The sequence below is a fragment of the Apodemus sylvaticus genome, chromosome 10 (genome assembly GCF_947179515.1).
Source record: "Apodemus sylvaticus chromosome 10, mApoSyl1.1, whole genome shotgun sequence".
Classification (NCBI taxonomy): domain Eukaryota; kingdom Metazoa; phylum Chordata; class Mammalia; order Rodentia; family Muridae; genus Apodemus; species Apodemus sylvaticus.
The window spans coordinates 98,819,189-98,837,284 of record NC_067481.1 but is presented as its reverse complement, the minus strand read 5'-3'; the positions used below and the strand labels follow the sequence as shown (position 1 = coordinate 98,837,284).

General features: G+C 49.0%; 1 protein-coding gene across 1 annotated transcript in view; it reads left to right on the top strand.

Moving 5' to 3' along the window:
• The window catches only part of Trap1 (TNF receptor associated protein 1), a 35,288-nt gene that overhangs the window by 16,396 nt on the left and 796 nt on the right, over window positions 1-18,096 (top strand). Inside the window, exons 7-16 of the mRNA XM_052194838.1 lie at window positions 2,900-3,009; window positions 3,482-3,555; window positions 4,148-4,303; window positions 5,547-5,667; window positions 6,492-6,561; window positions 9,858-10,005; window positions 12,745-12,930; window positions 13,252-13,390; window positions 14,194-14,279; window positions 14,834-14,979. Coding sequence (XP_052050798.1) covers window positions 2,900-3,009; window positions 3,482-3,555; window positions 4,148-4,303; window positions 5,547-5,667; window positions 6,492-6,561; window positions 9,858-10,005; window positions 12,745-12,930; window positions 13,252-13,390; window positions 14,194-14,279; window positions 14,834-14,979 — 1,236 coding nt within the window. The remainder of the gene's footprint in view (window positions 1-2,899; window positions 3,010-3,481; window positions 3,556-4,147; window positions 4,304-5,546; window positions 5,668-6,491; window positions 6,562-9,857; window positions 10,006-12,744; window positions 12,931-13,251; window positions 13,391-14,193; window positions 14,280-14,833; window positions 14,980-18,096) is intronic.

Genomic DNA, 18,096 nt, shown 5'->3' with positions numbered 1-18,096 from the left:
CATATCCTACACCTGGGATTAAAACAAAAACATTCGCCTGGGTTTTTTAAGAAACCAAAATTCTTACTACAGGCAAGTCTGTGTGGGGCCTTTCCAAAGACAGGGCTGACTTTGTCACCCTCTTCTGTCCAGCTAGGGCTGTATGCTCTCAGATAGTGTTCTCCACACTTTGGGGTGATGTCTGACAGGGTAATAAGGTGACATAAATTCAGGTTGCATTTGAAAAGAATGGGGCCTCAGACAAATTTGGGTTTTCTTTTTTTCCAAACTTGATTTCTGATGTTCAATTTTTATTAGTTCTTTGGGAATTTCATACAATGTGTTTTGATCACATTTCCCAATGCCCATACCCATTCCTCTTTCCAGCCCTTTCAACTTCGTGCACTCATTTTTTAAAAACACATCTACTTCAACCTGTGCTGCTTATATATTCTTGGATATGTATGTATGTATGTATGTATGTTTGTATATGCCTTTCATGGGACCGTGATCAAACAGCCAGGTAACCTGAAAAGTGAAAAGTGATTTTCTCTTTGTTTTGTTTTTTGGGTTTTTTTTTTTTTTTTTTTTTTTTGGTTTTTTTTTTTTTTTTTGGTTTTTTTTGAGACAGGGTTTCTCTGTGTAGCCCTGACTGTCCTGGAACTCACTATGTAGACCAGGCTGGCCTCAAACTCAGAAATCCTCCTGCATCTGCTTCCCAAGTGCTGGGATTAAAAGTGTGCGCCACCACTGCCCAGCGATTTTCTCTTTCTTAACAACTCTCAATTTGTAAGTATCTCCTTAGCCACTGTGCCCACCTCTCTGCTCCATGCTGGGATTTTGTCTGGCTTGAATATACCATGTATTTACTGTGAAATTCATCTGTGTAACTGACCTGCTCCGTACAGAAAACTCTGTCCTTGTAGTTATCCTCTGCCTCTGGCTCTTCCAACCATTCCAACCCCTCTTGATAATGATCCTGGAGCCGTGGGCCATTTGTGGCTGAGCACCCCACGATCTCTTATGCTTAGCACTTCATGGGTCTCTGAGTTATTGCCATCCACTGTGTCTAAGTACCTTTTTTTTTGTTTTTTGGGGTTTTTTTTTTTGGTTTTTTTTTTTTTTTGGTTTTTTCGAGACAGGGTTTCTCTGTGTAGCCCTGGCTGGCCTGGAACTCACTCTGTAGACCAGGCTGGCCTTGAACTCAGAAATCCACCTGCCTCTGCCTCCCAAGTGCTGGGATTACAGGCGTGCGCCTCCACCGCCCAGCTGTCTAAGTACCTTTTTATTGCTGTGACAAACACCACAGCCAAGACAAGGTATATGAGAAAGCATTTAATTGGGCTGATGGTTTTAGAGTTAGAGTCACTGATAGCGGAGCAAAAGCATGGTGGCAGGGCTAGCTGAGAGCCACAGCTTGTTCCCAAAGCAGGAGGCAGAGGAGCGGTGCATGCTGGGAACGGTGCGTGCTGGGAACTGCCCTTCAGAAAACACAAGGCTCCAAGCCTGCCCTCAGTGACACCCCTCCAACACCACCAAACTTCCTAATCTTGCCCAAACATTTCCACCAACTGGGCACCAAGTGTTTAAATATGAGCCTGCAGGGCCGATCTCATCCAAACGACCACACGTTGGAAACAAAAGCTTCTTGATGACGGGTGGCAGATGTACTAATCTGTGGCTGTCACTGAGTTATTAGAAGTCAGTCTAATACTCTGTTCATTCAGCAAAGTATTCGTACTAGCTTCTCCCCTAGGGCCCATGATCTGTCTGCCAACAGGTTTTTGGTACTGGTGATGGTGCAGGGTAAGGGTTTCAGCTTGTGGAACAGGTCCGAAGTCTAACCAGAAGGTAGTGGTTACTCCCAGGACATTCGTGACACCTTTGTGCCAGCAGGCATGTTTTGCCATGGTAGTCATTGTAGTTTGCAGGATTCACAGCTGGTTAAATGGTAATTCTTTTTCCTCTGGGAGTGTGCATAGGACCTTCCATCACTGTGAAAGCTAGCAAGGCGTAAAGCTTTGAATTGAGCACCGGCTTGATTTCTCTGTGTTCTTTGACTCAGTGACTGTGTCTTCAGTAATAAGAGCTTACCATAAACTTTGTTGTTGTTGTTTAAGGTTTTATTTATTTTATGTATATGAGTACACTGTTGCTGTCTTCAGACACAGCAGAAGAGGGCATCAGGTCCCATTACAGATGGTTGTGAGCCACCATGTGGTTGCTGGGAATCAAACCTCTGGAAGAGCAGCCAGTACTCTGAACTGCTGAGCCATCTCTCCAGCCCTTACCATAAACTTTCGAAGGGTACCCAAGAGCATTGGCAGTAAGCCCTAATGTTCGGGGGCCTATGGGACCTCACTAGCTAACAACTTGAGAAGTAACCTATTCCTGGCACTGGGCTTTCTGTTATCCTGTGAGTCAAGCAGGATGTCGCCCATCACAGGCTAACTGCATTTAAACTCAGTGTGCATATGCAATTAGCCCCCAACCCAGCATCCTGCACTGCTGTGGAGCTGGCTGGGCCTACTTTCCAGTCACATGCTCAGGAAGTTCTCACAGAGGGTAATGGGATGACTGAGGACAGCACTTTGCAGGTGTCCTTGACCCTGATGTCTATGCTGTATATAAGGTCTGCCAGAGCCAGGAGCTACGGAGCTGCACGGGGTGGCCCAGGCCTCTGAGCCCAGCATGCAGGGTGCTGGGGCAGGAGGAGTTTGAGTCCAGGGTGCAACTCAGCCAGATTTTATTTTAAAAAGGAAAACAGGGAGTAACGGGGCGATCCCCGTTCCATTTCCACAGTCAAGTGTGGGCTTCACTTGTGAAAACTCCAGAAGTGGTTGTTGAACCAACAATCAGCTGAGCACAGGGCTTGGGCTGCAGCAAGCTGTGCAGCTGGCTGTGCTCCTTCATGTTTTAGTTCCGGAGTGTTTGAGATTGCCGAAGCTTCAGGAGTTAGACCTGGGACCAAAATAATCATCCACCTCAAGTCAGACTGCAGAGATTTCGCCAGCGAGTCCCGGGTACAAGGTGAGGCCAGCCAGGCCTGCAAAGCGGGCACGCATGGATGGGGGCACGCATGGATGGGGGTCACGACACAGCATGTAAGGGTCAGGAGAGCTCAGCCTCCCACATCCGTGGAAACCAAGTTCCCACCAGCCCTGCTTCAGGAGTCCTGATGGCAGGGCTCTGTAGCCCTTGTGGTTTGGAGCCTGCTGGGCTTGGAAGTCTGTCATACCATGAGGGCTTGGGACCCTGACACCTGCTAGGCAGACCTTCCAAACCTAGGTTTTCTAGGAGCAGGAAAGGTAAGTGCTTCCAGCCATTGTTTTGCTCTCCCTGGCTGTCACACCAAAAGCTCTTGAGAGCACTGCTCCTCTGCCACTAGGTGGTGTCGTGTTCCCGTGGTGGGCGGTGACCTGAGCATCTGCCTCCCTTGCACAGAGCAGGCAAGCCCTCCCTGGCAGGCTGTCTGTCTTCACTGTGTTTCTTTCTCCTCCAGATGTGGTAACAAAGTACAGTAACTTTGTCAGCTTCCCCTTGTACCTTAATGGAAAGCGGATTAACACTTTGCAGGTGAGGCCCTGGGCTCCCTGTGAGACTCAGACAGCTATAGAAACCTACTCAAGGATGTGGAGGCAAAGATGACGATGGGGGTGGGGAGGGAAGTGCTTCAACTCAAAGAGATGAGAGTTAAGGAGTGCTGGCAGTTCTCCTTGAAGGATGAATTACATATCACAGAGTGCGCCCCTCTGCCCAGAGCAGTGAGTGGCAGTTGTTGTAGAGTCACTTTCAGCATCCTGAAAAGCAGGCCTATCCCTACTAATAGATTTCATTTCCAGATCTTACAGCTACAGTCAACTTTCTCTGTCTGTAGATTTGCCTAATTTGGGTGTTAAATTGTATCAGGCATAGCCTTGTTCCTTTTTGTGACTGAGTAGTACTCCACTGCATGGATAGATTACAGACTTGATGCTCTTGTGTGGTCCTTCCCAACCTGCTGTCACAGAGAAGGACTCTTGCTTCAACCTTCAACCTGCACCAATGCTGGAGCCATCAGTGTGGGGGATTCCTAGCCCCTGCTGGTCTGTCCATGAGCCAGGGTCCTGTGTAGTCATTGAGAAATGTGTTTGTAACATGACACCTCCCCTTTGATATAAATTTCCAGGCCATCTGGATGATGGACCCAAAGGACATCAGTGAATCTCAGCATGAGGAATTCTACCGCTATATCGCTCAGGCTTATGATAAGCCCCGCTTCACTTTGCACTACAAGACGGATGCCCCACTCAACATCCGCAGCATCTTCTACGTGCCAGAGATGGTGAGGGGCTGGGCTGCTCACTGTGTAGCTCTGGGCAAACACAGTGCCCACACCCAGGGCTTCCCTCAGAAGAACAGCATAGACTTGCCAGTGTGTATTTGCCATTGTGGTGCAGGGCTGCAGTTTCTGCAGGCTCCTGCTGCTCCCGCTTCCCCTCTGCTTTCCTCTCTTGCAGCAGCAACAACAGTTCTGCCAAGTCCATACTTCAGAAGCCTAGTCAGGGTCTACTCCCCTGCCTTACTTCGGTGGACCCTGAGAGCACCCAGGTTTTATTGATGTCAAAAGAGGCTGGGTCGGCCTTGGCCCTCCCTGACCATAAGCTAAGATTTTGGGTAAGACCCTTGCTACCCATGGATCAGCAGAGATGCTGGGTCTCAGCTACCCATGGATCAGCAGAGATGCTGGGTCTCAGCTCATTGTGACCTCCTAGACCAGCCTACACTGCAACTGCAGCCAGTGCTGAGGCAGAGTGGGTGTTTTCTAAGAGCGCAGGGTTTGGGCTTTGCAAGCCCCATGTGAGAGCTGCCAGCTCTGCCGCAGTGGGGAGAGGGCCTCACTGGCCGTGGAACCTTTAATGCCAAAACCCGAAGTTCATGTCTTCCTGTGTCAGGAGATATTCCTGCTTGATTTTCCCCCCAACCATTTGAAGAAAAGTAAGAACTGGGGCTGGAAAGATGGCTCAGTAGTTAAGAACACTGTCAATTCTCTCAGAGGTCCTGAGTTTAATCCCCAGCAACCAACCACATGGTGGCTCACAACCGTCTAAAGTGGGATCTGATGCCCTAGACAGAGCACTCGTACATTAAATAAATAGAGCCGCCATCTTGCAGTGGTGGTAGGGAACCCCATGCTGACTTAGGCCTGGAGGCCATGGTTTGCTGGTTCTAACTTGTAGTAAGTTGTAGCTCTATTTAGGGGACATGTAAGACTTGTTTGAGGTCCGCTGTTGGGCATGGCTTGGGAAGCCTGCCCCATTCTCTCCAGAGCACTTGTGGATTCTACAGAGCCAACACAGGAGTTGTGTCCATTCTTCTCATTGTGGCCTTGTTTACCCCTGGGGCTCATAATCCATGCAGCCCAGGAGGTGCTGTCTTCAGTCCGCCCTTCCTTCCTTCCTTCCTTCCTTCCTTCCTTCCTTCCTTCCTTCCTTCCTTCCTTCCTTCCTCCCTTCCTTCCTTCCTTCCTTCCCTTGTCTGGTGGGCTCAGCTGGTGCCACCTGGTCATATACTCTCCTTTCTCCCAGAAACCATCCATGTTTGACGTGAGCAGGGAGCTGGGATCCAGCGTGGCACTGTACAGCCGCAAGGTCCTCATCCAGACCAAGGCCACAGACATCCTGCCCAAGTGGCTGCGCTTCACTCGAGGTACCGTTGCTGACACCAGGCTCTGCGCTGTGGACTGTGACCCAGTGTTGCAAGTGTCATGGCCACATGTTCCTGTGCTGCCCACAGCATTTGCTTCCATTGTCCCAAACCATCCCCTGCAGCAGGGCTCAGCGTGGGGCAGGTAGGAGCGGAGCTGGGGCCTCTGGAAGCAGAGGGCTGCTGTTCTTATATGTTTAGAAATTTGGCCTGAAGCTGGGCGGTGGTGGCGCACACCTTTAATCCCAGCACTTGGGAGGCAGAGGCGGGCGGAATTCTGAGTCCGAGGCCAGCCTGGTCTACAGAGTGAGTTCCAGGACATCCAGGGCTACACAGAGAAACTCTGTCTCAAAAAAAAAAAAAAAAAAAAAAAAACCTTAAAAAAAAAAAAAAAGAAAGAAAGAAAAGAAAAGAAATTTGGCCTGAATATCAGATTTACGAATGAATTATGCTGGACCTGAGATTATAGTTCAGTAAAGAGTACAACATTTACTTTCATAGCACAAAGACCAGTGCTCTCCTTGATACAGTTAGGATTTTTTCTTTTTCTTTTGAGACTGGGTCTTGTGCGTCCCCCAGGCCTCAGTCTCTGAGTTCTGAGATTACATAGTAACTTAGTACTCTGGAGTTGGGCGCTGGGGTGTGTTGGGGTGTGCCGGTCCTGCCCTGAGAGGGTTTTACCCTGGGACTGAGGAGCAGTGCTCCCCTGCCCTTCCTGCTCCTCCTTTACCACCCACATGAGGAAAAGCCAGTTCCGAATGTGAAGGCTCTGGTAACTAACAGTCGAGGTCCCGGTGGCACAGGGTCCTGAAGTTCCTGTCTTCTAGGTGTGGTGGACAGTGAGGACATCCCCCTCAACCTCAGCAGAGAGCTCCTGCAGGAGAGCGCGCTCATCCGGTAAGCGGCAGCGCCTGGTGGGCGGGCACTCTGCTAAGGGCTGTCCTTGACTAGGTGCTGCCCCAGTGCTTTTCAGAAGCCAAGAGCAAAGGGTGAAGAGCAGCCAGGGGCAGGGCCCCTCCAGGACCTTCCAGGTGTTTTGGCCTTTACTGTTGAGCAACTCACTCTGTAGTCAGAAAGAATTTGGGTTTGGCTGGGCAGCTGCTAAGGCTGAACCTAGAAATAGTGGCGCTATTTACCCAGGCTCTTGGGTGGAATATAAGTTACTTTCCCATTAAATACAAATCACAATGAATCACTTGGTCCTTTCCTCAGCCCACTCTGATGTTGCTAACCCCACATGGAGAATGGGTGCCAGTGGTGCAGGGCGGCTCCGGGCTCCATGGTGGTGCTTTTCCATTGCTGGTGGTGAAGGTGGGTGGCACCTGTGTAGGTACAAGCTCTGGATGTCTGGGACGTGCACAGCTGCCTTGTTCCCCACTCGTGTGGGCTGACTTGGAAGGATTATGGTGTTGGGAGATGATCCATCCCTGCCCCAGCCTGAGTATGCCACAATTGGAGAGATTCTAGGCACCATGTCTGCGAGTCGGGTGAGGCAGGTTCTAGGGTTCTATACCCTAGAACCAAGAGTATAGCTGACTTGGGTCTGAGATGCTCTTCTGAAACCAGGAGGTCAGGCCTGTGGAGACACGGCTGGTAGACTCCTTGGGCTGAGTTACCTGTGCTTCAGTGCCCCGGCCTGACTGAGCAGTCATGTGCATGTCTGCGCAGAGCTGTCTAGGCCCTGAGGCACTATGTTCCTTGGAGCTTAAATGGCAGAGAGAGGTGTAGAACCAGCACCTCCTTCCTGCCTGGGGTCAGTCTGAGCTGCTTTGTTCAGAATGTTGAGAGAATCGGGAACTCCCCAAGTGGGGAGAGGTCTGCTCCGGGCCTTCTGAGGTGTTGTCTTCCTGGGGCTGTTTTCTTCTTTGTGCTGGGGTGTCACCAATCTACAAGGATTTCTTTCTACCCAGTGGCACCTCCAACCCAGCAGTTACCCTTGCTGCATCATTGCCACTGATTGTCCTCAAGCCCCACTGGGTCTGAAGCATTTACCCCCAGTTGTGAGCATCCAGGGTTCTGTGGTGTTGTGTGTCTCCTGAGAGAGATGGCTCAGACAGCTGCATCAGGTCCTCTCCAGCCAACATCCTACGCCTTGCACTTCAGCCTTTCTGAGATTGTGTAGCTGTTGCCGGAGGATTGTTGGAATCTCAAGGGAGAGTTGGTTTCTGTCTTGAGAATCTCTTGTGACCCTCTCTCCTACTGGAGAAGGAAATGTCACCACAGTGGAGGCTATCTGTTGTCTGGTTCTGTTCATTCACTGCATGGTTGCCAACCAGTCTGTCCTTTGCTTCTGGTGGCAATGTCCTGTGGAGGCCAGAAGAGATAAACTCAGCTCACCTGCCTTTCCCAGAGGGGTTCCCTTGGCAGTCAGACCAGTCACTGTGTAAAGTGGCCCTGCCTTGGAAATGGTTGATGCTCCCAGGAAAGAACATAAGAGCTTGTCCTGTCAGTGGGGCAGGTTTGACTTGTCCTTGGTGGGTGATGTTCACTTTGGTACTTTGGTAAGGGAAGGAAGGCTTCAAGGCATCTCCACATTCAGTGACTCCTGCTCTCAGTGCAGAGCGCGTGTGGGCATGGTAGCTAGTGCACACATTGCTGGGTTCTTGGGCTTGCTTCTGTTTTCATTTGATTTTACTGTTATTGCCAGGCAAGCACACACCCTGAGCTGCCTTTCCAGCTCCGGCACTTCTTGACTTAGAAGAGTGTGGATGTGATCTTCAGCAAATTCTCAGTATCTTTTTGTTTGTTTGTTTGTTTTGTTTTGTTTTGTTTTGTTTTGTTTTGTTTTGTTTCAAGACAGGGTTTCTCTGTGTAGCCCTGGATGTCCTGGAACTCACTCTGTAGACCAGACTGGCTTTGAACTCAGAAATCCACCTGCCTCTGCCTCCCAAGTGCTGGGACTAAAGTCGTGCACCACCACCACCACCACCCGGTGAATTTTCAGTATCTTAATCGTGTATTTTTAAGTGGTATTAGATTGAACTCAGAGGTACATACATGCTAGACAACCCCTTTCTGCGATATTCAGTAGTATTTTAAAAATATTTACTGCAGTGTGTACTGATTACCCATTTCAGTCAGGAGGCAATCATTCCTGTCACTATGTATTGTATTCTCATATTATTCTGGTTGGGAACCACCTTTGCACTGACTCCTCTCCTTTCCGCAGCCAAGCCTCACTGGGCCCTTGTGCCGGCCCAGCACACCAGGCTCTGGGATTCATGGCTCTTTTTATCATAGCAGTAGAAAAACCTAAGACAGTGACCGTTATCATAGCAGTAGAAAAACCTAAGACAGTGACCGTTATCATAGCAATAGAAAAACCTAAGACAGTGACCGTCTTTTTTGTTTGTTTGTTTAAGATTTGTTCATTTTATGCATATGAGTACATTATTGCTCTCTTCAGACCCACCAAAAGAGGGTATCAGATCCTACTACAAATGGTTGTGAGCCACCATGTGGTACTGGGAATTGAACTCAGGACCTCTGAAAGAGCAGTCAGTGTTCTTAACCACTGAGCCATCTCTCCAGTCCTCAGTGACGATCTTTTACTAAAGCCTACTTCTGTGCGCTTGATCCTAATTGCCTTTATGGTTAATGCAGTAAAAACTGTCCTGATTACAGAGTGACATTTTGCCAAATTATACAGTGTACATGTAATATGCTTAGTATGTCCCAGGCTATACAGTGTGTAGCACATAAGCTGACTGAAAGGCGAGAAGCTCTGCAGCATACGTGCAGTCTTTCCATGTACACATGCTGTGCTCTAGAACTGTTAGAGAGCGTTTCTGGTCGGCTTCTGTGTGATCTGCTTTAACCCCCGAGCCTGTTCTTCGTGATCTGTCACGTGCTTCAGCACAGGCCTCTCTCCTTATTTCTCATATGTGATCCCTGCTGGTGCTCAGAGTAGATACCTTGAGGTGTCTGCTGCCGATTGTCCTGAGGGATTGACCTTTTGTACCACCACCCTCCTGCAGGGCGTCCCAGCGAGTTTCCCATTAGGGGGCAGCACAGTGCCTCTTTTGTTCTGTGGTTTCCATTTGGCTCCAGGTGTGCCTGTCTGTGCCTTCATTTTCCGGTGCATGTGCATTTCCCTTGCCCCCCACCCCCACTCCCCACTGTTCCTGGTACTTAACAGAAAGTGACTCAGAGAGAGTCACACTTGTTCACAGAGAGTGACTTGTGTTCTGTAGGAAACTCCGGGATGTTCTACAGCAGAGATTGATCAAGTTCTTCATTGACCAGAGTAAAAAAGATGCTGAAAAATATGCAAAGTTTTTTGAAGATTATGGCTTATTCATGAGGGAGGGCATTGTGACCACTGCAGAGCAAGACGTCAAGGTAGGCTGATCTCGGTCCTCCCTGGCATCCTCAGCCCTGTTGCTACAGAGAAAGCTGATAGAAGCTGTCCTAGATGTGGTGACAAGTCGCATAGGCAGCAGTTGGAACACTGGGCTCCTGGGTTGGTCCTGGTAGACACAGCAGGTCTGCCTGTGTTAGCTAGGCCCCAGTCACTGACAGAACACCTGACAAAAGCTGCTCAAGGCCAAAGTTATCTATCTGCTTACAGAGGTGTCAGGTGTGATGTGGGTGAACAAGAGAGGCGTGGCTGGAGAGGAGCAGGCCTTCTGTACTTTCTGACTATCTGTTCTCTTTTTTATTTTACCTGGGCCCCCAGTCTATGTAACGGTGCCACTCACACTCAGGAATTAGCTGAGTGCTCCTCCTCAGTCAACTGTGGCTCCTTCAAGTTGACTTTCTCAGGTACTTTGTCACTAGGGAAACTAACAGAGCAGAGTGCTCAGAAACTGCTGGAATCCATTGATGCAAGGGAGGAACTTGGAACATCCTCACAGGGCCATACAGAGGCGTGCTTTGTGTCTCCGAGGCCCTTCTCCATCCAGTCGGGGATGGTCAGAGTCAAGCGTCACATACCCACAGGCATTGGGTCTTAGCTGAAAGGCCAAGTCTCTTGTCTCCTGACACCCTGGCCCCAGCAGATGGCAGGAAGACAGATGTTTGTAGGTTAAGGAAAGAACAGAAAAGCAGGGCTGAGGATGGGGTAGTTGCTGCCTTAGTGAAGATTTCTTTTGCTATGATGCAGCACCATGCCCAAAAGCCCCTTGGGGATAAAGGGTTTATTTGACTTACATTTATATCCTTTATGAATGCACACTTAAGCTAGGAACTGAAGCAGGAGCCATGGAGGAACGCTGTTTACTGGGCCTGCTCAGCCTTCATTCTTATATAACTCAGGACCACCTGCCCAGGGTTGGTACCACCCAATCATTAATGAAAAATACCCACAGACTTGCCTATAGGCCAGTGTTATAGAGGCTTCTTTCTCAGTTGGGAGTCTTTCCCAAGTGACTACAACGTATGTCAAGTTGTCAAAAAACGTAGCCAGTAGCTACCGTATACTTGGTAGAGTTCTTATACTACCATTGGCCAGCATAATTGCTAAAAAAGAATACATTTGTTCCTAAATGGTTTATATATCACTTGCATGCTGTAAAATCCACCGATGTCGCTGTCCTGAGACCATACATAGCTCCCTGGTATGCAGATGCCAAGTCTGGCTCCATGGTTCTTCTCTGGGCCTTCTTCCCACCAGCCCACAGCAGGTTCTAGCCATACTGGCGCACTTAAGATCTCCATTTGTTATTAGTCCATCACTGTGACAAAGTACCTGAGCAGAGGACTTTGAAAGAGGGAGGTGACCCATTGGAATGGATATTACACTGGGAACATGTGGTGACAGGAAGCAAGAAAGAGGGAAGGGGCTATGGACAAACACACCCTTAAAGGACACACCCCAGTGATTCCACACCTAGACCCCAGTCCTAATGTCTGTCACTTCCCGTTAGCCCATTTAGCCATGAGCTCATGAGTTTGTCAGTCATGTGATCCAATCGCTTCTCAAGGCTTCATCTGTGAAGACTGCTGCTTTGGGCACCAAGCTCATGAGCTCTTGGGAACATTTATGATCAGTATGTGACACATTCACTCTTGTTGACCTCACTATTCAAGATTTAGTCATCTGTGTCTACTTCTGTGTGTGGCTGTGAGGGCAGGGGTGTGCCGGGGTCCTTCTGGCACTCTCCATTGCCCTGGAAGGCACCACAACTCCTAAACTTGGAACTTATATTTCTCAGCTTGGTTGGAAGCCAGAATGCCCCTGCTTGGAGTTAGGGTAGAGGTGTGTGAGACACCCAACTGCTATGTGAGTGCTAGGATCTAAATTCCAGCCCTCATGAAGATTGTGCAGCAAGCTCCTGTAACACTGAGCCTTTTTGCCAGCCCTTGATCTCACTTTTAGTTAACAGCATCTGCTAGCATTTGCTGAGCCAGCCAGGGCCTTTTCCAAGTGCTTGGAATACATTCTTTGACTAGGTGTGTTGTGCATGGTGAGAGCCAGATGCACTTATGATGTGGGTGTGGCCATGCCAGTCCTTGGCAGGTTCTGAAAATCTTTTGTTTCTGTCTATGGGGAATCCAAGGCACAGTAGTGTTCATTTGGATCTGTCCCTATATATTCTTCCCATCCTTTCCTCAAGGTCCTGAGCCAGGATGGTCAGTGGTGACAATGTCTTAGATAATGCAGCAGCAGCAGCCACGCTGGCTACTCCAGGGACCCACCTCTGTTCTTTGTTCTTCACGGCCATGTGGGCTGCATGGCTCGTATTGTGTCCTGTCTCCTTGAGGCCCTTCTCTTTGCCACATGCTCCAGAAGCCAGACTGGTAATGAGCACTCCTGTCTCTGAGGAGTGTTCAGTTGTCACTCAGGACAGAGAGAAGATACGGAGCCCCTAAGGAGGCTCTGCTGTAAGTGAGGACTGGATACCCTGAGGAGGTTTACCCAGCACTTCAGGACGCCCTAGGCCACCTAGGTTCAACAGTTTTCTCATGGTCCTATATACAGTAGGGTTCATAGGCCCATGTGAAACTCTGAGTTTACCATAGCGTTTGGGGACCAGGCTGGGGAGCCAGAAAGCTGCAGGCTTCGCCAAGAGTCTGAGTTAGGAATCACACTCAGGTCTTGGCTCTGGAGTAAGCGGTGACTTGCCCTCATGTCTGCAGGAGGATATTGCAAAGCTGCTCCGGTATGAGTCCTCAGCCCTGCCTGCTGGGCAGCTGACCAGCTTATCAGACTATGCCAGCCGGATGCAGGCTGGCACACGCAACATCTATTACCTATGTGCCCCTAACCGTCACCTGGCTGAACATTCACCCTATTACGAAGCCATGAAGCAGAAACACACTGAGGTAGGTGGGCTCCGGCTTGCTGCTGGGTCAAGAATGTATCTTGCAGGGTCTAGGTGCGAGAGAGAAAATGACTGTGTTTGGGGCCCTGGAGGCTATGCGGTGTGCGGCACTGCCTCATCTGTGATGTGACTGTCATTCCCACTAGGTGGCCTGTGGATTTATTCATGACTAATGTGTGCATGTGACAGGACAGCCAGAGCCTGTCTTAGGCGGCTCTGTGAACTGTTGCCTAGGCCCTGGAGCCCAGCACCCACAGCAGTGCCCTCTGGCTGCGGCTGCGGCTGCGGCTATGGCTGTGGTTGACGGGCCTGCCTGCTGCAGGTGCTCTTCTGCTACGAGCAGTTCGATGAGCTCACTCTGCTGCACCTCAGGGAGTTTGACAAGAAGCAACTGATGTCTGTAGAGACCGACATCGTCGTTGATCACTACAAGGAAGAAAAGTTTGAGGACACATCTCCAGGTTGACTCCCATATCTCTCTGGGGGGCATGGTCCCATGCGATTGTTGGGCAGGAGACTTTCAGGTGTCCCACTGGACTTTCTTGACCTGCCCATGAGTGCATAGCATTCCTCACTTGGGCTCTGGTTCACCAGCCTGTGCGGGAAGCTGCTTGGGAAAGTCGCAGGCAGCAGTGGAAATGTCCAGGGCTCAGGAGTTGTTCCTGCCCCTCCTGTGGAGGCTCTTGCGGTGACCAGACTTACAGAGAGCTGGGAGGGACTGCTGCTACGACTCTCCATCCACCCGCCCCCTACCCCGCCTTTTTTTTTTTAAAGATTGTTTTTTCATTTTGTAGCTCAGGCTGGCCTTGATCCTCCTGCCTCACCATTCTGAGGTGTGCAACTTTGGTTGGGCTCAGAGTTTTTTGTTTGGTTTTGTTTTTGTTTGTTTTCATTTGTTTTTTCAAGACAGGGTTTCTCTGTGTAGCCCTGACTGTGTAGTCCTGAAACTCACCAGGCTGGCCTTGAACTCAGAAATCTGCCTGCCTCTGCCTCCCAAATGCTGGGATTAAAGGAATGCGCCACCACTGCCTGGCTTCAGATTTTTATTTTTAAAGTCCTAAAATATGTACAGAGGCCAGGAGCAACCACAGCTATTTTCAGTGTTTTCTATGTGGGGGAAGAGTATTTATATTCCAAGAACCTCTATCCCTAGTTCCTGGTGAGGTGGTATAGCTAGAGATAGCCTGGGAATATGCTAAGTGGAGGCTCCAAAGCAGAAGGAACAGTGTTAGTGGCCCTGGGTTCATCCACTCCTCTTGTACAGCTGGTGAGCGCCTCTCTGAGAAGGAGACAGAAGAGCTAATGGCGTGGATGAGAAACGCACTGGGGTCCCGTGTCACCAATGTGAAGGTAAGGCTTCCCTCCCGTGTGATGTCCTGTCTTTCCAGAGCCTGGCTGTAGCTGTGAGTGGCTGGCCTAGTGTGGCTCCATAGGAAGGCCCTGAAGCCAGGGTGAGGACTCCTGCCACATTCCCAAGGCCACAGGCCTAGCATCTCACCATCAAAGCTTTGTCTCAAGCCCACTGGCTGCTGTCTCAGTGCTGGTCTAGGCCCTGCCTCAGGGCAGGTGCCCCTCTGCAAATCCTCCTTTGTTCCCCACTAACAAAGGGGTCTTGTATGTGCTTTCTGTCACGAAGAGACCTCACGTGAGCAGTTCAGGCTTCACCGTTCCACACAGGACGGTCTCCTCAGCTCTGAGCCTAAGTCTGTACCCATGGACATCTTGCTGTGATCTTTGTCCTCACTGACTGGAGACAAATTAACTGGAGCAGTAGATCCAGGGCAGCACCACCACAGGGCCAACCTGCCTTCTACCTGGTGGCCTACATAACGTCCCCGTGCTTCAGACCCGTCCCTCTGGCCCCTGGCTACTGGGTCCTTCCTCACCCTGTCCCTTGCTTGCAGGTGACTTTCCGCCTGGATACCCACCCTGCCATGGTGACGGTGCTGGAGATGGGGGCTGCTCGGCATTTCTTGCGCATGCAGCAGCTGGCCAAGACCCAGGAGGAACGTGCTCAACTGCTGCAGCCCACCCTGGAGATCAACCCCAGGTAGGCCTGGGCTCCAGTACACACCTGCCAGGGGCTCCTACAGGTGTGAGCATAGGATCTTATGTCTGGAGAGCATCTGAGTCTGGATGGAGAGCTTCTGTGCCATCCACGTAAGGATGTTCTACACAGCCCTTGGGATTAAGCAGAAGTTAAAAGGTCCTCGAAAGTGTAAATGGAACATTGCTGATGTAGTTTGTCTTCCGTTCCCCACTAGAGTTCCATTTCCTTGAGTTAAACCACAAACCTGATATTCTCTCACTTGGGCTGTTGGTGATTTGCCATCTCTATCCTGAAAGCCGTTTTAACTTTAGGAGCAGATAGATCCTGGTACACGTGGTGGAGTGCAGACAGTTTTCAGCAGTTCACTGTATGGAGCGCCGTAGGACAGGGTTGGTACATTTGATAAGGCTGATAAGCCTGCCACGTGGAGCTGTTAGGAACGGGGAGCTCTGAACACATGAAGGCTTCTCTAAACTGTGCAGTCCTCGGTGGGCAGCAGTGTGAGCTGCCTCAGCCTGTTCCTGCACAAGTCCAGGTCGTGATGTGGTGACACCTTATATTTAGTGTTCATTTGTAGTTGGTTTATTTGAGACTATGTAGTCTTGACTAGCCTGGAGCCTGCTGTGTAGATCAGGCTGGCTTCTAGTTCACAGAGATCCCTCTGCCTCTGCCTCTGCCTCTCCTTCGTGCTGGAATTAAAGGTGTGTACCACCATGCTTAGCCTTTGTAAATATAGATATGGTCGGTTTCAGATGTCTATTGTTTTAAGGTATCTTTTGATGAGATGAAGATCTTAATTTTATTATAATCAAATTTAGAAACCTTAGCTGCTTTATGGTTTCTGTGGAATCTCTTCTTTCTTAAAAGGCTCTATCGGTTAGGATTTAGGTTAATTTTGTTTTAGGCTGGTCTGATTTCATCTCATTCTGTAAGAATGCCCAGGGAGTTTGGCCTCACTAGCCCTGTTCCTTCCATGTTCTTTGTCCATCCTGTCTGCTGGAATGACCTCATCCTCCTTGAATCTCCTTGGCAACAGTGAGTCTGAGGCGCATAGAGTTTTCCTCTGTGAGGTCCTGGCTATTCTTGGGTCTTTCCTTCTATATAAATATTTAGGTTAAGCCTGACAAAACCATAGATGCTGACATACTTATGAGGTTCGGAGGTTTTTTGGTTTTGTTGCTTTTAGACAGTGTTTCTGGTTGTAGGCTAGACTGATCCTGAAACTCAAAAGTCCTTCTGCTTCAGATTTCCTGAGTGCTGGCGTTAGAGGCCTATGTCACAATTTTTAGTTATTTGATATCTTTATTGGGTGTTTTAAATTTTCTTTTTTAACTGTTGAAATGTATAAGGGTAAGGACTAAATTAATTTTGCATATAGCAATAGTTTTATTTTGTTTTTTTGTTTGTTTGTTTGTTTCACTTTTTGAGACAGGGTTTCTCTGTGTAGCCCTGGCTATCCTGGAACTCTCTTTGTAGACTAGGCAGGCCTCGAACTCAAAGAGTATATAATCCTGAGTGCTGGGATTAAAGATGTGCTCCATCACCTTAACAATAGTTGTTTTTAATGAAGTTATAGAATTGCTAAAAATGTTAGAAAACCAGATCTATAGCTTCATCACTCACCGCCAGTAGTACCTCGCCTGATTTATTTTCATTTCTGAAGATATATTGTATTATTTTAATATAAGTGTATGTAGACATGGATGCAGGTGTTCACAGATGCCAGAGGTGTTGGATACTGTTGGAGTTATGTTGTTATGAGCTGCCTGTTACGGGGCTTGTGAACTGAGCCTAAGTCTTCTCTAAGAGTATGTGCTATTAGCTACTAAAGTCTCCTGCCCCTGATTTCCTCTTTGACTTATGTGTACTTGAGATTTTGATATAGCACATCATTTTTTTCACATTATAAGCATAAGTTTTTATTAGAAACTGTATAAAGGTACTTCTCCTGTTTTCTGAGTCAGATCATAGACACTATGACTGGGTTGAGAGGTCTCATTAGCTTGTGCTAGCAGCAGTAAGCTGAGCTCCCACTGCCGCACTGGCCAGCACGATGCTCTGACTCCAGAGTGGGTGATTTAAGACGTCAGCTCGCTAGCTCTGGCACAAAACTGGTTTATGAGCCACCAAAGTGCCAGAGGACTCTGATTCGATCTGGTTTTAGATTTGGTAGAATTGCTCAGAATTCAAAACAGCCATTGATGGCAAAGCTTTCAGGTAATGTGTAATGGGCAGCTAGGGCGGTGAGCCATACAGCCTCGAGTTCACAGTACCGTGGCCCATCCCACACAGCCATGGGAGAGCATTTAAGAGCATCCTTTTCCCCACTGCGCAGGTTCCGCTGTGAGGGAGGAGCACGGGAGGGTGTCCTGTGGTGCTTGTGAGGCTTGCTCGTGGTCGAGCCCTCCTGTGGCTGTGTAAAGATTTGTAATTTCTCTGTCCCTGTCATTGCTTGTCAGATGTCTTTCTGTTATCGCATAAGTGAAGAAAAAAACATTTTTAAAGATTTATTTTATTTATATGCGTACACTGTCTATGTCTTTAGCTACACCAGAAGAGGGCATCAGATCCCATTACAGATGGTTGTGAGCCACCATGTGGTTGCTGGGATTTGAACTCAGGACCTCTGGAAGAGCAGTCAGTGCTTCCCCCACCCCACCCCACCCCCGCCCCCAGACAGGGTTTCTCTGTATTGCCCTGGCTGTCCTGGAACTCACTCTGTAGACCAGGCTGGCCTTGAACTCAGAAATCCACCTGCCTCTGCCTCCCAAGTGCTGGGATTACAGGCGTGCGCCACTACCCCGGTGCTCTAACGGCTGAGCCATCTCTCCAGCTCATAAGTGGAAATGTAATCCGTAGGTTTGTGTTTCCTGTAGGGTTACACTAGAGGGTTTCCCGTGACGGAAACTAGTGTAGGCTCAGGCTTGTCCTTCCATCTTCTAGATCTGTGTACTGTGTGAAAGCAAACATCTGCTTCATAACTTAAGATCGCTGTTTCTGGAATTGTGTTGGAATTCATTTCTTAGACAAAAATGAATTGGTTTTGGCTGGCCAGCGGCACACATCCTCACTGTGTATGCCGACCCATTTCCTTGCTCGTGAAATGCTCCCATTCTT